At 43.3% G+C, this 20,685-nt stretch overlaps 2 protein-coding genes across 3 annotated transcripts in view; both read right to left on the minus strand.

Annotated features, from left to right (window-relative positions):
- Positions 1 to 1,216: 1,216 nt before the first annotated feature.
- Positions 1,217 to 4,924, minus strand: LOC115108646 (UPF0690 protein C1orf52 homolog). 2 transcript variants are annotated; one of them, XM_029633223.2, is made up of 3 exons: positions 4,485 to 4,924; positions 2,568 to 2,778; positions 1,217 to 2,121 (listed from the first exon to the last, which is right to left on the minus strand). In XM_029633223.2, exons 1-3 carry the CDS (start codon positions 4,791 to 4,793, stop codon positions 1,973 to 1,975), a joined length of 669 nt encoding a protein of 222 aa, XP_029489083.1. In that variant the 5' UTR covers positions 4,794 to 4,924; the 3' UTR covers positions 1,217 to 1,972. The 2 variants fall into 2 exon arrangements, with proteins under 2 accessions (XP_029489083.1, XP_029489084.1); XM_029633224.2 differs by having other exon boundaries at positions 2,034 to 2,121; positions 2,494 to 2,778.
- Positions 4,925 to 14,904: 9,980 nt separating this feature from the next.
- Positions 14,905 to 20,685, minus strand: part of ddah1 (dimethylarginine dimethylaminohydrolase 1) — a 163,028-nt gene continuing 157,247 nt past the window's right edge. Inside the window, exon 6 of the mRNA XM_029633226.2 lies at positions 14,905 to 18,851. Coding sequence (XP_029489086.1) covers positions 18,735 to 18,851 — 117 coding nt within the window. The 3' untranslated portion in view covers positions 14,905 to 18,734. The remainder of the gene's footprint in view (positions 18,852 to 20,685) is intronic.

Genomic DNA, 20,685 nt, shown 5'->3' on the forward strand with positions numbered 1-20,685 from the left:
ATTGACTCCATTCTGGGACGGCAGGTAGCCTAGTGGTTAGTGTTGGACTACTAACCGAAAGGTTGCAAGATCGAATCCCCAAGGTAAAAAATCTGTCATTCTGCCCATGAACAAGGTAGTTAAACCACTGTTCCTAGGATGTCATTGAAAATAAGAATTTGTTCTTAACTGACTTGCCTAGTTAAATAAAGGTCAAATAATTTGACAAATCTCCCCTCAGCAGCCTCCACTGGTGGAAAGCAGGCAGGTATTTGTATTCTGTAGAGGCTTATTTGTTTTCACTCTGTTAATTAAGTTAGTATTGTGGAATAGCAATGTTTCTTCTTCCAAAACTGGATTAGGTATGCATTTCAGGCAAGGCCAGGCACATACCTGGAGGTGGAATGTTATCAAAAGCATATTTGCCAGTATTTCATGTCAGCGGTCGATGACTGATATGGTAGGAATTCCTCTGATCACAGAAGCGTTGCGGAAACACAGCTTTTTTTTCTTGGGCTAAAAAAACATATTTGCTCCATTTACTACTAAAGAAATTTAAATAGGGAATTCACATTTCATGCATGTCAATCAGAGCACATTCTCAGAAATCCAGGTTATAAAAACAAGTCAATGAATTGAATATGAACAAAGTCAATGTAAGACCAAAGGAACACTGTATTCATTAATAGTGCAGTATGCCCATATCACCAAGGTGTAGTTTCATTTTAAATGAGTAGCTATAAAAGGACTTTTAGTCATTAAAAACAAATCCAGAACATGGGTTAATGTTTGACAGAATAACTTCCCAGGTGTCTCCATGTAATGAAAAACATCCTTGACTTATCTGAAGTACACTGTCTGTACAGAATGACCAAAAGTAGTTTTAAGTTATTCTCGACAACAAAAGCCACACACTTTTCACATTATAAACTGGGTGGTTCCAGCCCTGAACGGTGATTGGCTGACAGCCATGCTATATCATCCCATATACCATGGGTATAACAACATTTTAACTGCTCTAATTACGCTGGTAACCAGTTTATAATGGAACAGCCCTTAGCCGTGGTATATAGGCCATATGCCACACCCCCACGTGCCTTATTGCTTAAATATAGCACTTTGATCATTAAGATCCAAAACACACCATTTTGTTTTGTTCAGTAGAGTTATGCTTGTGTTACTAGTACTCTCACATCAATGCTGATTTCTAAGTTCAAGATAAGACAGAGCCAATTAGTAAACCTTATATTCACATTCCATTTATTGCATCAGTTGTGTAAGACAACGGAATTTACTACAAAACAGACAAAACTGTCAGTGTGTGGTTAACTGTATACATATTGTATAGACGCATTAAAAGACATGGCAACATTTAAGATACTACTCCCCACCAGTGAAAAGGTTGTGTACCAAATGTGGTCCAAGGCTGCCATCTAGCGAATATTACATGTTGAGGAACAGTTTATTACTCTAGTAAATGCAGTCTTTCTTGACCTAATGTCTCACCAACAGAGACATGTAGAGACAGTAATAATCTAAATGTATTTACCATACATTTCTTGCTTTTCAAAAATAAGTTGCCATATAAAAAAATACATCTGCTCATGATCCAAACAGATGAACACATTGATTTGCCCAACGCAGTCCAGAGATATTCATCCAAATCCAGACTATATTATGTAGATCAGGTGGTTGTGTATTTACAAGAAACATTGATCAATACCTAGACACACTCAGTAATACGTGCGTTTTCCACTAGTGTTTGGATAATATGCTCAAAGATATAACAAGGGATTAAAAATAACAGTCCAAAAGTTTTCAGAACAATAACATCTATATCATGTGTCCTAGGTAGACGAGTACTGGACCATTCACATAACCAGGGGCTGGACACAGAGGAGAAGAAGGGAAAGTGTTGGGTGTCTGGGGTAATGCTGCAGGACAGTCAGAGGCTTAGGGCAGCGAGACCCGAGCTTCAAACCAGATCTGGGCCTCAATCCGCATTCTGCCTGAGGATCCTCTTCTCTTCCTCTACGAAACTCTTGTCAGATGTGGCCTGGCCCAGATCCCTCTTCCTTTTCTCCTTCTGCTGGAAGCTCTCCACCCTACGCTTCTTCGCAGAGGCCTTGTCTCCGTCCTCATCTACACCAGGGAGAAAACACGTCATAATCATTCAGAAATGAACTGGGAATGCACAGCTGCGTACTGTATCCTGCATAACCAGCACCGATACACCCCCCCCCCTGCTGTAAATATCAAGTTACTGTGTGTCAGAGGAGAGAGATCAATTATTTTCAGGCAGAAAATGATTTAGAGATGTGCAGGCATAAGCAGATAGAGGTAAAGCTGGTACCGTAAGCCCACACAACAGCTTGAAATGTCTGCATACCAGTCGCATAGCTGCTAGCTTTTTGGTGGCGCAAGTGGCTAGTACCTCGTCAAGCGGGCAGTTATGTGTGTTTGCGAGGCATAGGGCTCTGGTTCGAGCAGATGTATGGACAGTGTACCACTAACCTTTGTAGGGAGGAAGATGTAATACTAAGCAGGCAGAATGCGGTCAGTCACACGGGTAAGACTTTTCTCCCTACCGGAATCTGATGGCTGTTCCTCTGTGGGCAGGAAGACAGCATTGCCGGTGTGAGGCTGCGGAGCGTCTTCTCCGTTATCTTCATAGATGTTGGACCACTTTATGGCCATGTCCATCCCTGGGGGAGCTCCCTTCTTTGGCTTCTCCGCTTCCGTGGCGTAGGTCTGAGGGGGCACCGCGTTAGTCTTCCACACCTTGAACTCCTTTGCAGGCTGCAGGAAAAGTTCATTATAAGTAACTCATCTTTTCAATTGAAAAAGTATAGGTTTCCCCTATTTACAGTGGGACAAAAAAGTATTTAGTCAGCCACCAATTGTGCAAGTTCTCCCAATTAAAAAGATGAGGCCTGTAATTTTCATCATAGGTACACTTCAACTATGACAGACAAAATTAGAAAAAAAATACAGAAAATCACATTGTAGGATTTTTTATGAATTTATTTGCAAATTATGGTGGAAAATAAGTATTTGGTCACCTACAAACAAGCAAGAATTCTGGCTCGCCCATAACCCCAACGCCACCATGGTGCGCACTGTTCACACCATTGACATCAGCAAACCACTTGCCCTCATGACACCATTTGCCCGTTAGTTGAAACCGAGATTCATCCGAGATTCATCCGTGAAGAGCACACCACTCCAGCATGCCAGTGGCCATCGAAGATGAGCATTTGTTCACTGAAGTCAGTTCCAATGTGAACTGTAGTCAGGTCAAGACCCTGGTGAGGACGACGAGCACGCAGATGAGCTTCCTGAGACTGTTTCTGATCATTTCTGCTAAAATTTCAAACCCACAGTTTCATCAACTGTCCGGGTGGCTGGTTTCAAACTATCTTGCAGGTGAAGAAGCAGGATGTGTAGGTCCTGGGCTGGCACGGTTACACATGGTCTGAGGTTGTGAGGCTGGTTGGACGTATTGACAAATTCTCTAAAATGAGGGCTTGTTTTCCATTATTTTGGACAATACTCCACTTCTCCTTGATTTTACAGCCATTGTATTCAGAATCCACTTCATCATCCGCTTCCGCCATCTTTCCCCCTGAGCTGGAAGTTCTCCGTTCTTCTACTCGGACAGAGAAACCCGTTTCTTGAACTGAAAAGGTGATACACGTACACCTAACCTGGGCCCGGTTTCCCGATAGCGATGGAATTTATGCTTACACATTTTTTAACAATGCATCTTTCCTACTGTAACGGATGTGAAAAGGCTAGCTAGTTAGCGGTGGTGCGGTCTAAATAGCGTTTCAATCGGTGACGTCACTTGCTCCGAGACCTTGAAGTAGTAGTTCCCCTTGCTCTGCTTTTGCTCGGCTTTTGTGGAGCGATGGGTAACAATGCTTCGTGGGCGACTGTTGATGTGTGCAGAGGGTCCCTGGTTCGCGCCCGGATATGGGCGAGGGGACGGTCTAAAGTTATACTGTTACACTACAACAGTCAAAGATGTATCATGTGTTGATGATTCAATAACTTAAATTCTCTCGTAACAACTCCGGTGGACATTCCTGCAGTCAGCATACAAATTGCACACACTGTGTTGTGTGACAAAACTGCACATTTTAGAGTGGCCTTTTATTGTCCCCAGCACAAGGTGCACCTGTGTAATCATCTTCTTGATATGCCACATTGTCAGGTGGATGGATTATTTTGGCAAAGGATAAATGCTCAATAACAGGGATGTAAACAAATTTGTGCACAACATTTGAAAGAAAAGCACATTTTTTGGGCTTATGGACAATTTCTGGGATCTTTCATTTCAGCGCATGAAACATGGGACCAACACTTTCTTTACATGTTGTGTTTCTATTTTTCGTCAGTATACATAGTAAGTAGGTAGTTAACTAGTTGTTGACCAAGCTAACGAACGTTACGACAACAACTAGCTAATGGACGAACGCTAGCTGGCTGGTTAAACGCAGTACCTCTTCTGGAGCTTTCACGGCGCGGCTCTCCCAATCGATCTGTTTATTCAGCGGGTTGTACAGAAAGGACGGCTTAGAGACAGATTTGAAGAGCTCGTCGGGTTTTGGTAGAGGAGCTCCACTGGCAGCCCGCTTGGTCCCGTGTTGGGGGGATTTGCTACCGCTTCCAGTAGCATCGGTCACCCCCTTCCCCCTTGATTTCTTCTGGCCCGCTTCATCAGAATCGCTGCTGTTACTATCGCTACTGTCACTCAAATCATCGTAACTCATGAAGTAATGGAAAGAGTCCGGTTTCTTCTTATCAGCCATACTGATAAAATTATTACCTCAGCTAGTAATACGATGAATTTAACTTTAGAGATAAGATGATGCCCCTAATTAATTAGCAAGCAAGCTTGATGTTTTTGCTGGTTACTCCATTTTGAGTGACTGTTGCCGTAAAAGAGTACGCAATGACGTAAAAACATGGTCGTAAAAATATATTTTCTTAAAGGAGCAGTAGTCCATTTTTTTTCAAGACGCGACATAACTTTTATGAGCAGTTATTTTCGTCATGCTCAATTTTTTATTTGAACTTGATTTAACTAGACAAGTCAGTTAAGAATAAATTATTATTTACAATGACGGCCTACCCCAGCCAAACCCTAACCCGGACCCATTGTTTCCTCATGGTTTTATTTAAAGTCATGTTCTCCAATCGTTTTCCAAGAACGTGAAAACTTTCCATAAAGACCACAATAAAACTTTAGTTACGTTCAGAGAACGTTCTAAGAATGTTATTTAAAACATCCATTCTGTTCTGTGCGTCATCAACATGATCTATCTTGTTAAGTGTGTTCAGATGTGTTTGCTGCACCCAATAATTGGCCACACCTGACCTTAATAAGTGCTTGTGTTCTGCTTCTTCTTCTGTGGGTTTTATGGTGGACTACACTCAAAACGTTGTATTGCCGCCACCACCTGGACGGTTTGAAACCAAAAAATAAATAAATCCATACGTAATACTGATAGTAACTTAATCCATCCTAATAAAAATAGTACATAGCCAAAATAAACAACTCCCACTTCTTCCTTCTTTTAGTTCTCCATGTCTCCCTTCTCAGGCTCTAGGACCTGAGAGGGTGGTATGAATTGTGCCAATATTCCATTTAACTCCTCTGATGTGAAATCTTTCAGCCCCAGGAACTGCTACACCACAATCACTATGATTTCTATCTTCCTGGACCTTCTCTCCACCTTGGCAGTCCCATTAATTACCATAGCTATAAATGCCACAAAGTCCACCTTCTTAACCTTTAACATTTCAGGATCCTGCTGGTGAAAGGCAACCCCTGCATCCTACAGTGTAGGCCTATCCACTACCATGGACTCTTCTGGTGCACCATTCAAACCCTCAACCCTTTTCACAGCTAGTGCATATGAAATGCCCTTTATAACCCCGACTTTGGCCACCCCATTCTCTTTCACCCCTGTGGGGCATTCGGAAGATGTGGCTTCATGGTTCCCACCGCAATTGCAACATGTCACATATTCATCACTTTTACAACACATAATATGATCCATCCAGAACTTGGACATCTCAGATTCTCCCTTCTGCAAACACTTGCTACATGACGAAAAGCTTTACAATGATCACATTGCATTGGTCTTGGGATAAATGCTCTGTAGTTAATATACCCTAACTGCACTTGAGTAGGGAGAGACTCCATGTCAAAAAACAGAAGAACAGAAAGACTCTTCACTTTTTCAGCATTCACCGCACAATTCATCCGACGCGCTTCAATTACTCCAGGAATATTTTTCATCTCTTCAAAATCAACTTCCCACGAGACGCCTGATATAGCCCCTTGAGGGGTGCCCTGTTCCGAAGAGGCATACACGACACTTCAAACTGGTTAAGACACAACGCACGTTCCTTCTGATCCGCATAAGCACAAAAAATCTAAACAAGCCCACTTCTCGTGATCCTCACAGCCTTCCCTTTACCCAGCAATCCCTCCACCAGTTTTCAGAACTCAAATGGTTTCTAAAGATTGGTACTCTGCTCAGCTGCTCCTCATTAACAAACCGTACTCCTACTAGATATGAAGGGTCATTCTCATCACTGTATACCACTTTGCTCCGTTTTCCATTATTTTGGACAATACTCCACTTCTCCTTGATTTTACAGCCATTGTATTCAGAATCCACTTCATCATCCGCTTCCGCCATCTTTCCCCCTGAGCTGGAAGTTCTCCGTTCTTCTACTCGGACAGAGAAACCTGTTTCTTGAACTGAAAAGGTGATACACGTACACCTAACCTGGGCCCGTTTTCCCGATAGCGATGGAATTTCGGCTTACACATGTTTTAACAATGCATCTTTCCTACAACAGTCGAAGATGTATCATGTGTTTCCCAAAACACCCCACAGAGAGAATGGTCGTTGTGCATCATTGGACCATGTTTCGAAACTGATAGGATAAAAAACTGCCTGTTTCCTTTGACTGTTTAAATAGACTAAAATTAACAGCTTAGTATGTGTAAAAAAAACATGGCATGCTAGCTCCATCCTGGTGATGGTGTGTCACAATAAAAATGCATGTGGTTGCATGATTAAAAGTATTATTGAAACATTCAGTGAAAGTTAAGCAAGTTATAACAAAAAAAAACTCAAAATAACCAATAATTTCCATTCTCTGAGCATGAATTAAACCTCCCAGGAAAGCTTTCAGGGAACCATAGTAAAACATTATCAGAACCTCCCTGCAACCTAAAAATGTACATTCCCAGAACAGGCAAAATTGTCACTTCTGTTCTCAGAATGTTTAAAAAAACTTTTAGTTTTACCAGTCAGGAAACGTATGGGTTCATTCCCAGAACCAATGGGAAACCAAAAACTTACGTTCACAGAACCTCCGAGGTACCAAATGTGCTAGCTGGGTTGCCCTTTCCAAAACAATATTTTCTCTTGCCAGATTGTTTTCCTGCTCAGTCCTGAGCTGGTTGAAGGAAAGTTTCTCCTCCTGACTCTCCTACTCCATTTTCTCCAGCTCACTCCTCAGCTGGTCGTAGGTGATGTTCTCTGCCCTTCTCTCCTCCTCCATGTTTCCTATCTCACTCCTAAACTTACAGTAGGCAGTGCTTTCCGCCCCTCTGTCTTCCTCATCCTTCTCAATCTTAGACTGAAGGACCTTGATGTTGTCCTTGAGGGCATTGTTTTCTTCCTCAGTCCTTTCTAGCTGTTTATTCATTGTTGACATTTTATTGTCATTCCCCCTTTCTTGGCCACAAGTGTTCGGGTATCCTCCTCAAGCTTGACAGTCTTCTCCCTTAGGACCTCCCACGGGTTCTGAATGGTCCTTTTCTTCTTCTTCACCACCTCCTCGTTCTTCTTGCTAGCCTTCTTAATGTTCTCCTCAACCTCCCCGATTGCCTCAATCTTTCGATTGATGTCAAGCTCCATCTTCCTTTTCTCTTTCGGCCAGAGGTCCTTCCCTTGACCTCTGACGCCTTTTCTCCTCCTCCAGAGCATTGGCCAGCTTTGAAGCCCTGCACTCTGGTGTTAACATTCTCCATCTCTAGGGCCTGCGCTCAGAGTCCTCACTGCTCTTAACTCTTATCTTTCATTGTCTCCAGCTCTGCTCTTTCTTCAGTTGGAGATATGTTTCTTACAGGCCTCTTTCCCTCCAAGAGACCCTGACCTCCACCCTGTCCACCTTCCTCTGTCCCTCTTCAATGGCTCTCAAATGCAAGGCCCTGCTTACTTCACTTCTTTTAAGACTTGCCTTTGTGTCCTCTTGCTCCCTCTCAAGCAAGGAGGCCCTGGTCTTCTCACTTTCCAAGTCCTTTTCCATTGCAGAGGGCCGGAGCTCGGCCTCCTTAATCTTTCTTTGCCACTCTTCCTCGGCCTCCTTTCCCTCCTTCTCCACCCACTCCCTCAGCAGGTACATCCTTGACCTCCGTGGAGGTCAGTGGCCTCGGAAGCATCCTGGTTCAGGCTCTCTTTTGTCAAGGTCACAGGAGCCCCTGTGACACCAGTGCGACTGACACTACCACCGACCTATAGGAATGGAAACACTGGGGAAACGCGGGACAAACAAAGGGGACAACATGCTGAAGATGTGAGGACACATCTAAAGTGTTTTTAGGTCCGCTTGAATGAGCTTGCCCTTCATAACTGAATCAACAACAGAAATTAGGTGACCTTTCACTTTCAGGCCTTTATTTTATGATGTCTGCTCCCCAAATGGCACCCAATTCCATATAGTGCACTACTTTGACCAGGGCCTATAGGGAATAGTGTGCCATTTGGGACACAGACATATTTTGGTGATTGATTGCACTTAGGGTGTTGTCCGGGGGTAATCAACCTTGCAAATTGCTTTGTTGCAACCTGCGCAGAATAAGTAGGCATTTTTCGAGAGACTCGATTATATAGGGCCCTATTTGTGATATCACTGTAATTATATAGGGAATATTTATGATATCACTGTAGCCTCTTAGGTCTACTCTAGACTAGTCTCATAAATACAAATGTTACACCTACAGGCCATTTAACTGGCGGGGTCAAGAGGACAACTGTAAGCTGCAAGGCACACTCTGGTGCACGTGCTTGGCAACATTATTGGCAGTTGCCCCGCCCAAAGGATACTAGAGTAGACTATTTTGTTATAGACCTATCAAGCCCGCCTGCCATGCCTCTATATTTAGGCCGGGATGCACATTTTAAAGGCAATGTTCCCTCATACACAGTACGCGAAATGCAGCATATGTTGGCTCAATCAACAATTAGGCTACCTTTAAATGTCAAGCGGCTATAAAGCAGATCTTCCACGGATCGAATTGAATCTATTCTAGGCTTTAGGACTATTTGTATCTATTTACAGCTCTTACCTGAAACTGTGAACAATCAATCACTCCGCTTGCTTGCGTTTCTCTCCCAGTACTCCTCTCCTCCATTCTCAAGTGGCAAGGTGCAGATTAACTCTATAAAGTAATAGTAACCCAAAAGGAGAAGGCTCTCATCACCTCTGTGAAAAGTGAATTGACTGAGCTCTAGCTGTCTGTCATGTTATAACTGTAGGCCTGGATCATACAAATGTCTTCACTATAGTGTCATAATGGTTAACAAACAGGTGATGTAAGACTGATCAATTTGATCCCTTAGGTTTCAAATTACAATCATTTTAAAATAAGCATTTCAAAATGAATTTATGAATAACATAATGAAGTTGTTATGAAAATGTTCAGACCTGCACTTGCAGTTATATAGGATGAGCCATGACTAGAATACAGTACATATACTAAGTGTACAAAACATTAGGAACCACTTCATAATATTTACTTGCTTCCCCATTTGCCCTCAACAGTCTCAATTTGTCATTAATAGTGACCAATGTTCAATTACTCTATGTACATAGGGCAAAGCAGTCTCTAAAGTGCAGGGTAGAGTACTGGGTGGTAGCCGGCTAGTAACAGTGACTAAGGTTCAGGGCAGGGTATTGGGCAGAGGCCGGCTAGAGGTAACTATTTAAACCCCCTAAAGTCGATGTCTGTGACCACAGAAATCTAGTCAGCATAATAGCTCTGTTTGAGAGTAATCTGGTATTTTTTGTTGCATGGGCTGTGTATCAATCCATGTCTGTCTTCCACATCTGCTGTGAAAGGTGACAGAGATAGTGTGTTTGTCAGACCGTGAGACATCCCGAAAATGTCTGTAGCTTCCAAACGGTTTGGCCTAGAAACTATGACCCCTCTATGGAAAGATGATACTTACAAACACAATGTGTTTTTCCGTTTTGCTCTACGACCCCCACAAGCTTCACGGGACTTGTCTGAAATCGGTACTGCCTGTCTGCCAACTTCTGCCTGTAGCGTCTGAACAGTTTGGGTTACACACCTATGGAAAGGTGACTCTCACAAACACGTACACTACCAGTCAAAAGTTTTAGAACACCTATTCGTTCAAGGCTTTTACTTTATTTGTACTATTTTCTATATTGTAGAATAATAGTGAAGACATCAAAACTATGAAATAACACATACAGTATATAATCACGTAGTAACCAAAATGTTTTTAAATCAAAATATATTTGAGATTCTTCAAATAGCCACGCTTTGCCTTGATGACAGCTTTGCACACTCGTGGCATTCTCTCAACCACCAGAAGGAGAGTGATGGAGTGCTGTATCAGATGACCTGGCCTCCACAATCCCCCGACCTCAACCAAATTGAGATGGTTTGGGATGAGTCGGACTGCAGAGTGAAGGAAAAAGCAGTCAACAAGTGCTCAGAATATGGGAACTTTTTCAAGACTGTTGGAAAAGCATTCCAGCTGAAGCTGGTTGAGAGAATGCCAAGACTGTGCAAAGCTGTCATCAAGGCAAAGGGTAGCTATTTGAAGAATCCCAAAATAAAATATATTTTGATTTATTTAACACTTCTTTTTGGTTACTACATGATTCCATGTGTTATTTCATAGTTTTGATGTCTTCACTATTATTCTACAACGTAGAAAATAGTAAAAATAAAAACCCTTGAATGAGTAGGTGTACTTAAACTTTTGACCAGTCATGTTCAGTCATGGCCAAAAGTTTTGAGAATGACACAAATATTAATTTTCACAAAGTCTGCTGCCTCAGTTTGTATGATGGCAATTTGCATATACTCCAGCATGTTATGAAGAGTGATCAGATTAATTGCAATTAATTGCAAAGTTCCTCTTTGCCATGCAAATGAACTGAATCTCCAAAAAACATTTCCACTGCATTTCAGCCCTGCCACAAAAGGACCAGCTGACATCATGTCAGCGATTCTCTCGTTAACACAGGTGTGAGTGTTGACGAGTACAAGGCTGGAGTTCGAATAACAGACTGTAAGCTTCAAAAGGAGGGTGGTGCTTGGAATCATTGTTCTTCCTCTGTCAACCATGGTTACCTGCAAGGAAACTAGTGCCTCCATCATTGCTTTGCACAAAAAGGGCTTCACAGGCAAGGATATTGCTGCCAGTAAGATTGCACCTAAATCAACCATTTATTGGATCATCAAGAACTTCAAGGAGAGCGGTTCAATTGTTGTGAAGAAGGCTTCAGGGCGCCCAAGAAAGTCCAGCAAGCGCCAGGACCGTCTCCTAAAGTTGATTCAGCTGTGGAATCGGGGCACCACCAGTACGTACAGAGCTTGCTCAGGAATGGCAGCAGGCAGGTGTGAGTGCATCTGCATGCACAATGAGGCAAATACTTTTGGAGGATGGCCTGGTGTCAAGAAGGGCAGCAAATAAACCAATTCTCTCCAGGAAAAACATCAGGGACAGACTGATATTCTTCAAAAGTTACAGGGATTGGACTGCTGAGGACTGGGATAAAGTCATTTTCACTGATGAATCCCCTTTCCGATTGGAAGACAAGAGAAGACAAGGTGAGCGCTACCATCAGACCTGTGTCATGCCAACAGTAAAGCATCATGAGACCATTCATGTGTGGGGTTGCTTCTCAGCCAAGGGAGTGGGCTCACTCACAATTCTGCCTAAGAACACAGCCATGAATAAAGAATAGTACCAACACATCCTCGGAGAGCAACTTCTCCCAACTGTCCAGGAACAGTTTAGTGACGAACAATGCCTTTTCCAGCATGATGGAGCATCTTGCCATCAGGAAAAAGTGATAACTAAGTGGCTTGGGGAACAAAACATCGATATTTTGGGTCTGTGGCCAGGAAACTCCCCAGACCTTAAACCCATTGAGAACTTGTGGTCAATCCTCAAGAGGTGGGTGGACAAACAAAACCCCACAAATTCTGACAAACTCCAAGCATTGATTATGCAAGAATGGGCTGCCATCAGTCAGGATGTGTCCCAGAAGTTAATTGACAGCATGCCAGGGCGGATTGCAGAGGTCTTGAAAAAGAAGGGTCAACACTGCAAATATTGACTCTTTGCATCAACTTCATGTAATTGTCAATAAAAGCCTTTGACACATGAAATTCTTGTAATTATACTTCAGTATTCCATCGTAACATCTGACAAAAATATCTAAAGACACTGAGGCAGCAAACTTTGGAAATTAATATTTGTCATTCTCAAAACTTTTGTCCACGACTGTACATGTCAGTTGTTTTGATCTAGGATGCCGAGGCTGCAACTGAGGACACCCACAAGACTCAGTGCCTTAAACAGGGGTCAAATATGTGTCCAACATGTTTTAAAATAATTTCCTGATTTTTCTTATATCTCTCAGATACAGACACTTCAAAACCAAATCCTTCTGATTTTTCTTGTACTATCTGTTATTCAATGCATTTCTATGGGCTAATAGCAGTAAAGCCAAATTCAATGTTTCATCAAATATTTTATGTATACACTGAACAAAAATATAAACACAACAATTAAAGTGTTGGTCCCATTTTTCCTGAGCTGAAATAAAATATCCCAGAAATGTTCCATATGCACAAAAAGCTTGTTTCTCTCAAATTTTGTGAGCAAATGTGTTTACATCCCTGTTATTGAGCATTTCTCCTTTGACAACGTTATCCATCCACCTGACAGGTGTGGCATATCAAGAAGCTGATTAAACAGCATGATCACTACACAGGTGCACCTTGTGCTGGAGACAATAAAATGCCACTCTAAAATGTGCAGTTTCATAACAAAACACAGTGCCATAGATGTGTCAATTTTTGAGGGAGCATGCTGACTGCAGGTATGTCCTCCAGCGCTGTTGCCAGATAATTTAATATTAATTTCTCTACCATAAGCCACCTCCAAAATGTTTGGAGAGAATTTGCCAGTACATACAACCAGCCACACAACCACAGACCACGTGTATGGCGTTGTGTGGGCGAGCGGTTTGCTGATGTCAACATTGTGAACAGAGTGCCCTATGGTGGCAATTGGGTTATGGTATGGGCAGGCATAAGCTACAGACAACAAACACAATTGCATTTTATTGGTGGCCATTTGAATGCACAAAAATACATTGCAAGACCCATTTCTTTAAGGTGTCTGTGACCAACAGATGTATATCTGTATTCCCAGTCATGTGAAATTAATAGATTAGGGCCTAATGAATATTTAAATGGACTGATTTCCTTGTATGAACTGTAACTCAGTAAAAGCAATGAAATTGTTGCATGTTGCGTTTATTTTTTTGTTCAGTATACACTTTTATACCTACAAAAAAGGGTCCTAAAATTCATAATCAAATAGCTTAATGATCCTTGGTATGACCATCTTAAAACAATTTCATATATTAGCTTAGTAGAACACCGTGCTTCTAGATGGTAGTGGGGTGATTAGGCCGTGGCTCAGGTCCTTGATGATTTATTTATCATACTCAACGTGTTTTTATATATAAATAAAACCTAACAGATTTTCCATAAAATTTGTGCTCATGTTCCTCTTTGCAACCATGAGTTGTGAAAGGCTTTTATAATTATTATCCCATATACGACCACAATGTGGCGATATAACACTTCATTTTGAATGTGTGACGCAATTGACTGATTGGGCAGCCCAATCACTAGCTTGGTTTCCATCCAATTTGCGAGATTTTGAATCGAGCATTCTAAAATCTGCTTAAAACAATATGTGCATTTAAAAAAAGTTGTGTTTACATCAAATGGACTTTTTGCGGATAAAAGTATATGTGTAATGACATAGTGCACATACATACTTTTGCTGATAAATTCCCATGTACATCCCACTTCTGACACTTCGAGCCCGAGGTCCGGCGCGTTATCGAGTCGATTTCCGCGCTTATAAACCCAGGGTCGTTACACTACATTCTGTACATTCTCAACTCCTGATGTTTTTGTCACAAAAACTGTTGGTTAGGATATATAGCAAACATGCGCTCTAGCCAACAGCTAGCAGATACAGTGCGGGTAGACTATCTACATTATGAAATTATTTGTATTTGTCAAACGTCAGCCAAGCACCGATCATCATGTTACCATAATAAGACCCTCGCGATATTTATTGGAAAGGTGCATCAAGCTCATCAACTTGCACCTTCACCACCCTGTGAAGTGCTTCATCCTTTATGTAGCCTAATAAACGGCATGCTTTCCCGAGTCGTAGTGGGAGGACCACACAACAGATATGTAGCCTAATAAACTGCATGCTTTCCCGAGTCGTAGTGGAAGGACCACACAAAATGTCTTCGCGTAACTCCAAGTTTACTTCGATATGATGGTTATTATATCAATATTTGCACATAAAGGTGCTTCCACCGCCATTTCTCGCATAATTACCAAAAACATCCCACCATGTCGACGAGCAGTGTCTTTATATGAAATGGTACCGGCATATCCTGTTTGCTTCCATTAGCACGGTTGTGACTTTTTTCCTGCGTCAGGTAATTCATCCGCATGAAATGGTTGGATGGAAACCTGGTTAGTCTGCAGTATAAACCCATACAATGCACAATAAGTTAACCCTTCAATTTGATGTTAGAATGAAGTTTATTGTAGAAAGTGGATGAAAAGCTCAAATCAAGATGCAGTGTAAAAATACTGTTAAATGGCTGACCGAGGCTACCACACAACTTAACATCTACAATACACGAAAACCAAGAAACCTGAGACAAAATGGACAATTCACAGCACTTCTATGGGATACACAGGGTCACTCAAAACGTCCATCTTAAAATGTTATTGTAGTTTATGAGGAATTCAACCTAGGCTACCAGTGGAACACTTTCTCATGTGGAACAGCACATTATGTTGCTGGCAGTGGGAGCAGCACATTTATCAGTAATGAAAGTTGTCACCACCAATAGAAAAGATGATAGATCAACAACAAAAAATATTCAAATTGAAGGAAGATTGAATAGAGTTGTATTTTGGGGACTTGATTTAAAATTCAGATTATCACAAGCAACAGCCAGTGTGATAGGTGGGATATTGCGATTATTCTAACTTTCAGCAGTAGGCTACAAATGCAGCAGGTGCTTTGTCCTCCATAAAAATTGTACATACCAAATTGCACCATATTCCCTATATAATGCACAACTTTTGACAAGGGTCCATAGGGCTCTGGTCAAAAGCATTGCACTATGTAGGGAATAGGGTGCAATTTGGGATGTAAACAGCCACTGACTGCGTCAGCTCTGGTCTGTGCTAGATACACAGCAACTATGGTATCATCAGTGGACCTGCCAAGGGCCTCCTGTAAAATATACTGCTAGTGTCACAAATTATGTTTTTTAACTGCAGGTCATTGCGCCCTTTTGCCAGACTGTATGATATCATTGTCATAAATTACCCCAGAAATTTGTATGAGGCAATAGCAGGGAAAGGGATCATGTATACATACATATATATATACATATACATAAAGAGGGGGAGAGAATTATAGAGAGAACATTTTAAGAGAGAGTGAGTATTTACTGGCTTACAAGCCTCTCTTCCAAAATGAATTCTTTCCATGTTTCCTCACAATGATTCTGCTCGCCCATTCCTGAACGGCCGCAGACTAGGCTATACATCACTCCAGGCCAGAGCAATGGACGTCAAGCTGAGAGTCTCTAGCTGTGCTCCTTACTGCAAGACATCACTTCCTTTGAAGAAATAGTTTTCATCTGCATCAGATTATTAAGAAAGAAAAAGTGTCAAACGAAAGTAAACATTTTCAGGTTCTTGCTCAGCATCATCTGCCCCACTCTGCAATAGGCTTTGGTTGTGGATGCTGGTAGCCATCTGTATGTTCATAAACCTCTGCTGGAGATGTATACGCTCATGTCTGATGAGGCCGTTGGGAAGAGCTCCTTAACCATAGAAATAGAATTACTAGAATGGTGAAAAAGTCTGCACCCTCATATGTAGACTCCATGTGTCCACCAGTCCAACGATCACGGTCCATTGACTTGAATGGGAGATCCCGTTTGAGTATTTATACATGTATTTCTATGTCGTCAACAGACTTCAAAGATCTTATTAAAGGCTATCTATGCAATGTAAACACAGCAGGATAGATTAGAGGTGGTTAGTGGCGAGACCCTACTAAGTGTGTATCGTCTCTCCAGCTGGAGGAACAGTCTCATGTTGATTTCCCAACATGCTCTCATACAGAAAGAGCATAACAGGAAGGAAGTACCAGGGTCAGTATCAGTAGTCAACACAGTGACAATGGGCTTAAAAAACTCAACAAAAAGCATTGAAATCTGCTATAAAGGCTTCTTGACTAGAGTATAGAGCAGTAGTTATTTAAGCCACTTGGTTTTCGATGGAGGCACACAGCAGATTGAGGCATGTTAAAAGTTCTGAGAGTATATCATGAGTAATGACAAGCCAATTGGTCCTAATTAAATATACGTCACACAGTGTCTCCGTCTTTTATAAAGTGGGCACAGCTTAGTTTAAGACAGGGTAGGAAATTCACTTTTACTTTGCATCCTTTGACATTTTATTTTCAGGGGAATTTTGTAGTTCATTTCCGACCCTGGGTTTAGACTTCAGAATCACAGAAATAACCCCTTGATCAGCCAGGTGGAATAACTAGCACCCCCCCCCCCACACTGCTAGGGATCAATCAACATTCATGTCCAATAATCAATAACAATACATTTTTAATCAACAATGATGTAAAGTAAGAGAACTCAGGTCTCCATGGCAGACAGAGAGAACAAGCTCACTATTTATATATGACTAAGATAAGGGCAATCCCACAGTCAGGGGATTACACTGAGACTCTGATTTGTCACTTTAAAATGTATGCCAAATAAAAACCATGGATTTCAACGTTCAACAAACCATGCACCTCTATGCACAATGACTACTTTGAACAATTTACACAGTAAAAAAGTAAACATTTACCTTGAAAAACTATCCATATGCAGTTTGGGGACAGCATTACGGTTACTAAACTTTGTACCAGCACAGATTTTATTTTATACATTTTCATTTTATACATTTTTGAATATCACAAACTTGGGCAGGAAAAGGGGTAAGGTGAAGGTCGAGAGCCGTGCGTCCTTCCTGAAACACGACCCTGCCAAGCCGCACTGCTCCTTAACCCAATGCTCACATAACCCGGAAGCCAGCCGCACCAATGTGTCAGAGGAAACACCGTACACCTGGCGACCGTGTCAGCGTGCATTGCGCCTGGTCTTCCACAGGAATCGCTAGAGCACGATGGGACAAGGACAACCCAGTCGGCCAAAACCTTCAGCTAACCCAGACGACGCTGGGCCAATTGTGCACCGCCTCATGGGTCCCCCGGTCGCGGCCGGCTGTGACACATCCTGGTTTGATACCGATCGGTATCTACAGCTTTACCTGTAAATATGCTTTTGTAAGATTTTGTGTGTAAATTGTTAAAAGTAGTCCTTGTCTATAGAGTTATGTGGTTCATTACACTTTTCAGTCAGTTTTTTGTTTGATATACATTTTAAAAGTGAAGAATCAGAGTCTCAGCGTAATTCCGTCACCATGAAATTGCCCATAACTAGGTAGATTTGATTTAATTCCTTTCTCCCCCTCAATAAAAACGTATACTTGTTATGTGGCATGAATCATGATGAATTGAATCTAAAAATAAATCATTACAAATATGTATAGAGTAATCAGCAGTTGATTGTAAATATATTTGCGTTTTATATTCTTTATAAACCGGCTACTGCACTATGCATATTCTGTACTAACTATACCGTAACATTATATAGCTCCACCAAACCATTCTATGAAACAGACTGTCCTTTTTACCTCTCCTGTGTTCTAGGGAGTTTTTCCTAGCCACCGTGCTTCTACACCTGCATTGCTTGCTGTTTGGGGTTTTAGGTTGGGTTTCTGTACAGCACTTTGAGATATCAGCTGATGTACGAAGGGCTATATAAATACATTTGATTTGATTATAGTAGAAGTGGTTGTTTTTAAAGGGTTGTAAACATTGACCAGTAAGCAGAGGGATTGATTGACACATGAGCACTTTCATAAGGTGGAGGGGGGTTGGTAACCTTGATGCCAATTTGTTTTCGGGGGCAAGACAGCAGAAACAGACTGGCCAGAAACAGACTTGCACCCAGGCTAGGTAGTTGGGGTTCTGAACCGGGCAAGGTGGCAGCAGTGGGCCGACCCTGCCCTGAGAGCAGACCTGGGTTAAAATACTATTTGAAATCAAGTCAAATACTTTGTCTGTGCTTGATTGAGTTTGCCTGGCGTAATAATGGCCCAATAGTATAGTCCAAAACTGGCAAACCTGGCACATCAAAGTATGTGAACGATTTCAACTAGTATTTGAACCCAGGTCTGCCTGAGAGACCCCCAACAGAGCAGATCAGACTTTGGCTTTCATGTTGATGAGAACAGAGCAGCAGGTGAGGGCTCCATCCACCTTCACCTTCTCCATGTTGGAAACTGGGATCAACATGTGGTCCTTCAGCTTCTCAAACACCTGGGGGAGAGAGAGTTGGGTAGAGAGAGAGAGAGGGATGGGGAGAGAGAGAGAGAGGGATGGGTAGAGAGAGAGAGAGAGGGGGATGGCGAGAGAGAGAGAGGGATGGGGAGAGAGAGAGAGGGATGGGGAGAGAGAGGGATGGGGAGAGAGAGAGAGGGGGAGAGAGAACGAGCGAGAGTGGGATGGGTAGAGAGAGAGAGAGAGGGATGGCGAGAGAGAGAGGGATGGGAGAGAGAGAGGGATGGGGGAGAGAGAGAGAGAGGTATGGGGAGAGAGAGAGGGATGGGGAGAGAGAGAGAAGGATGGGGAGAGAGAGAGAGGGAGGGGGTGGGGAGAGAGAGAGAGAAAGAGAGGGATGGGAGAGAGAGAGGGATGGGGGAGAGAGAGAGGGATGGGAGAAAGAGAGGGAAGGGGAGAGAGCGAGAGGGGGATGGGGAGAGAGAGAAAGGAATGGGGAGAGAGAGAAAGGAATGGGGAGAGAGAGAGAGCGGGATGGGAAGGGAGAGAGAGAGGGATGGGGGAGAGAGAGAGAGAGGGATGGGAAGAGAGAGAGAGAGAGGGATGGGGAGAGAGAGAGGCATAGGGAGAGAGAGAGAGGGATGGGGAGAGAGAGAGAGGGATGGGGAGAGAGAGAGGGATGGGGAGTGAGAACGAGCGAGAGAGGGATGGGTAGAGAGAGAGAGAGAGGGATGGCGAGAGAGAGAGGGATGGGGAGAGAGAGAGAGAGGGATGGGGAGAGAGAGGATGGGGAGAGAGAGAGAGGGAGGGAGAGAGAACGAGCGAGAGAGGGATGGGTAGAGTGAGAGAGAGAGAGAGAGGATGGGAGAGAGAGAGAGGGATGGGGGAGAGAGAGAGAGGGATGGGGAGAGAGAGAGAGGGATGGGGAGAAAGAGAGAGAGGGATGGGAGAGAGAGAGGAGGGGAGAGAGAACGAGCGAGAGAGGGATGGGTAGAGAGAGAGAGAGAGAGAGAGGATGGCGAGAGAGAAAGAGGGATGGGGAGAGAGAGAGAGGGATGGGGGAGAGAGAGAGAGGTATGGGGAGAAAGAGAGAGGGATGGGAGAGAGAGAGGGATGGGGAGAGAGAGAGAGGGATGGGGAGAGAGAGAGGGATGGGGAGAGAGAGAGGGATGGGGAGAGAGAGAGAGGAATGGGAGAGAGAGAGGGATGGGGAGAAAGAGAGGGAAGGGGAGAGAGGGAGAGGGGGATGGGGAGAGAGCGAGAAAGGAATGGGGAGAGGGAGAGAGAGAGGGTGGGGAGAGAGAGAGGCATAGGGAGAGAGAGAGAGAGGGATGGGGAGAGAGAGAGGGATGGGGAGAGAGAGAGAGAGGGATGGGGAGAGAGAGAGAGGGGGGGGGATGGGGAGAGAGAGAGGGATGGGGAGAGAGAACGAGCGAGAGAGGGATGGGTAGAGAGAGAGAGAGAGGGATGGGGAGAGAGAGAGAGGGATGGGGAGAGAGAGAGGGAATGGGGAGTGAGAGAGGGATGGGAGAGAGAAAGATGGATGGGGAGAGAGAGAGAGAGAGGGATGGGGGAGAGAGAGAGAGGGATGGGAGAGAGAGGGATGGGGAGAGAGAGAGAGGGATGGGGAGAGAGAACGAGCGAGAGAGGGATGGGTAGAGAGAGAGAGAGAGAGAGAGAGGGATGGCGAGAGAGAGAGAGAGGGATGGGGAGAGAGAGAGAGGATGGGGAGAGAGAACAAGCGAGAGAGGGATGGGTAGAGAGAGAGAGAGAGAGAGAGAGGGGATGGGGAGAGAGGGATGGGGAGAGAAAGAGAGAGGGATGGGGAGAGAGCGAGAGAGAGAGAGAGAGAGAGAGAGAGGAGAGGGGATGG

The sequence above is a fragment of the Oncorhynchus nerka genome, linkage group LG24 (genome assembly GCF_034236695.1).
Source record: "Oncorhynchus nerka isolate Pitt River linkage group LG24, Oner_Uvic_2.0, whole genome shotgun sequence".
Classification (NCBI taxonomy): domain Eukaryota; kingdom Metazoa; phylum Chordata; class Actinopteri; order Salmoniformes; family Salmonidae; genus Oncorhynchus; species Oncorhynchus nerka.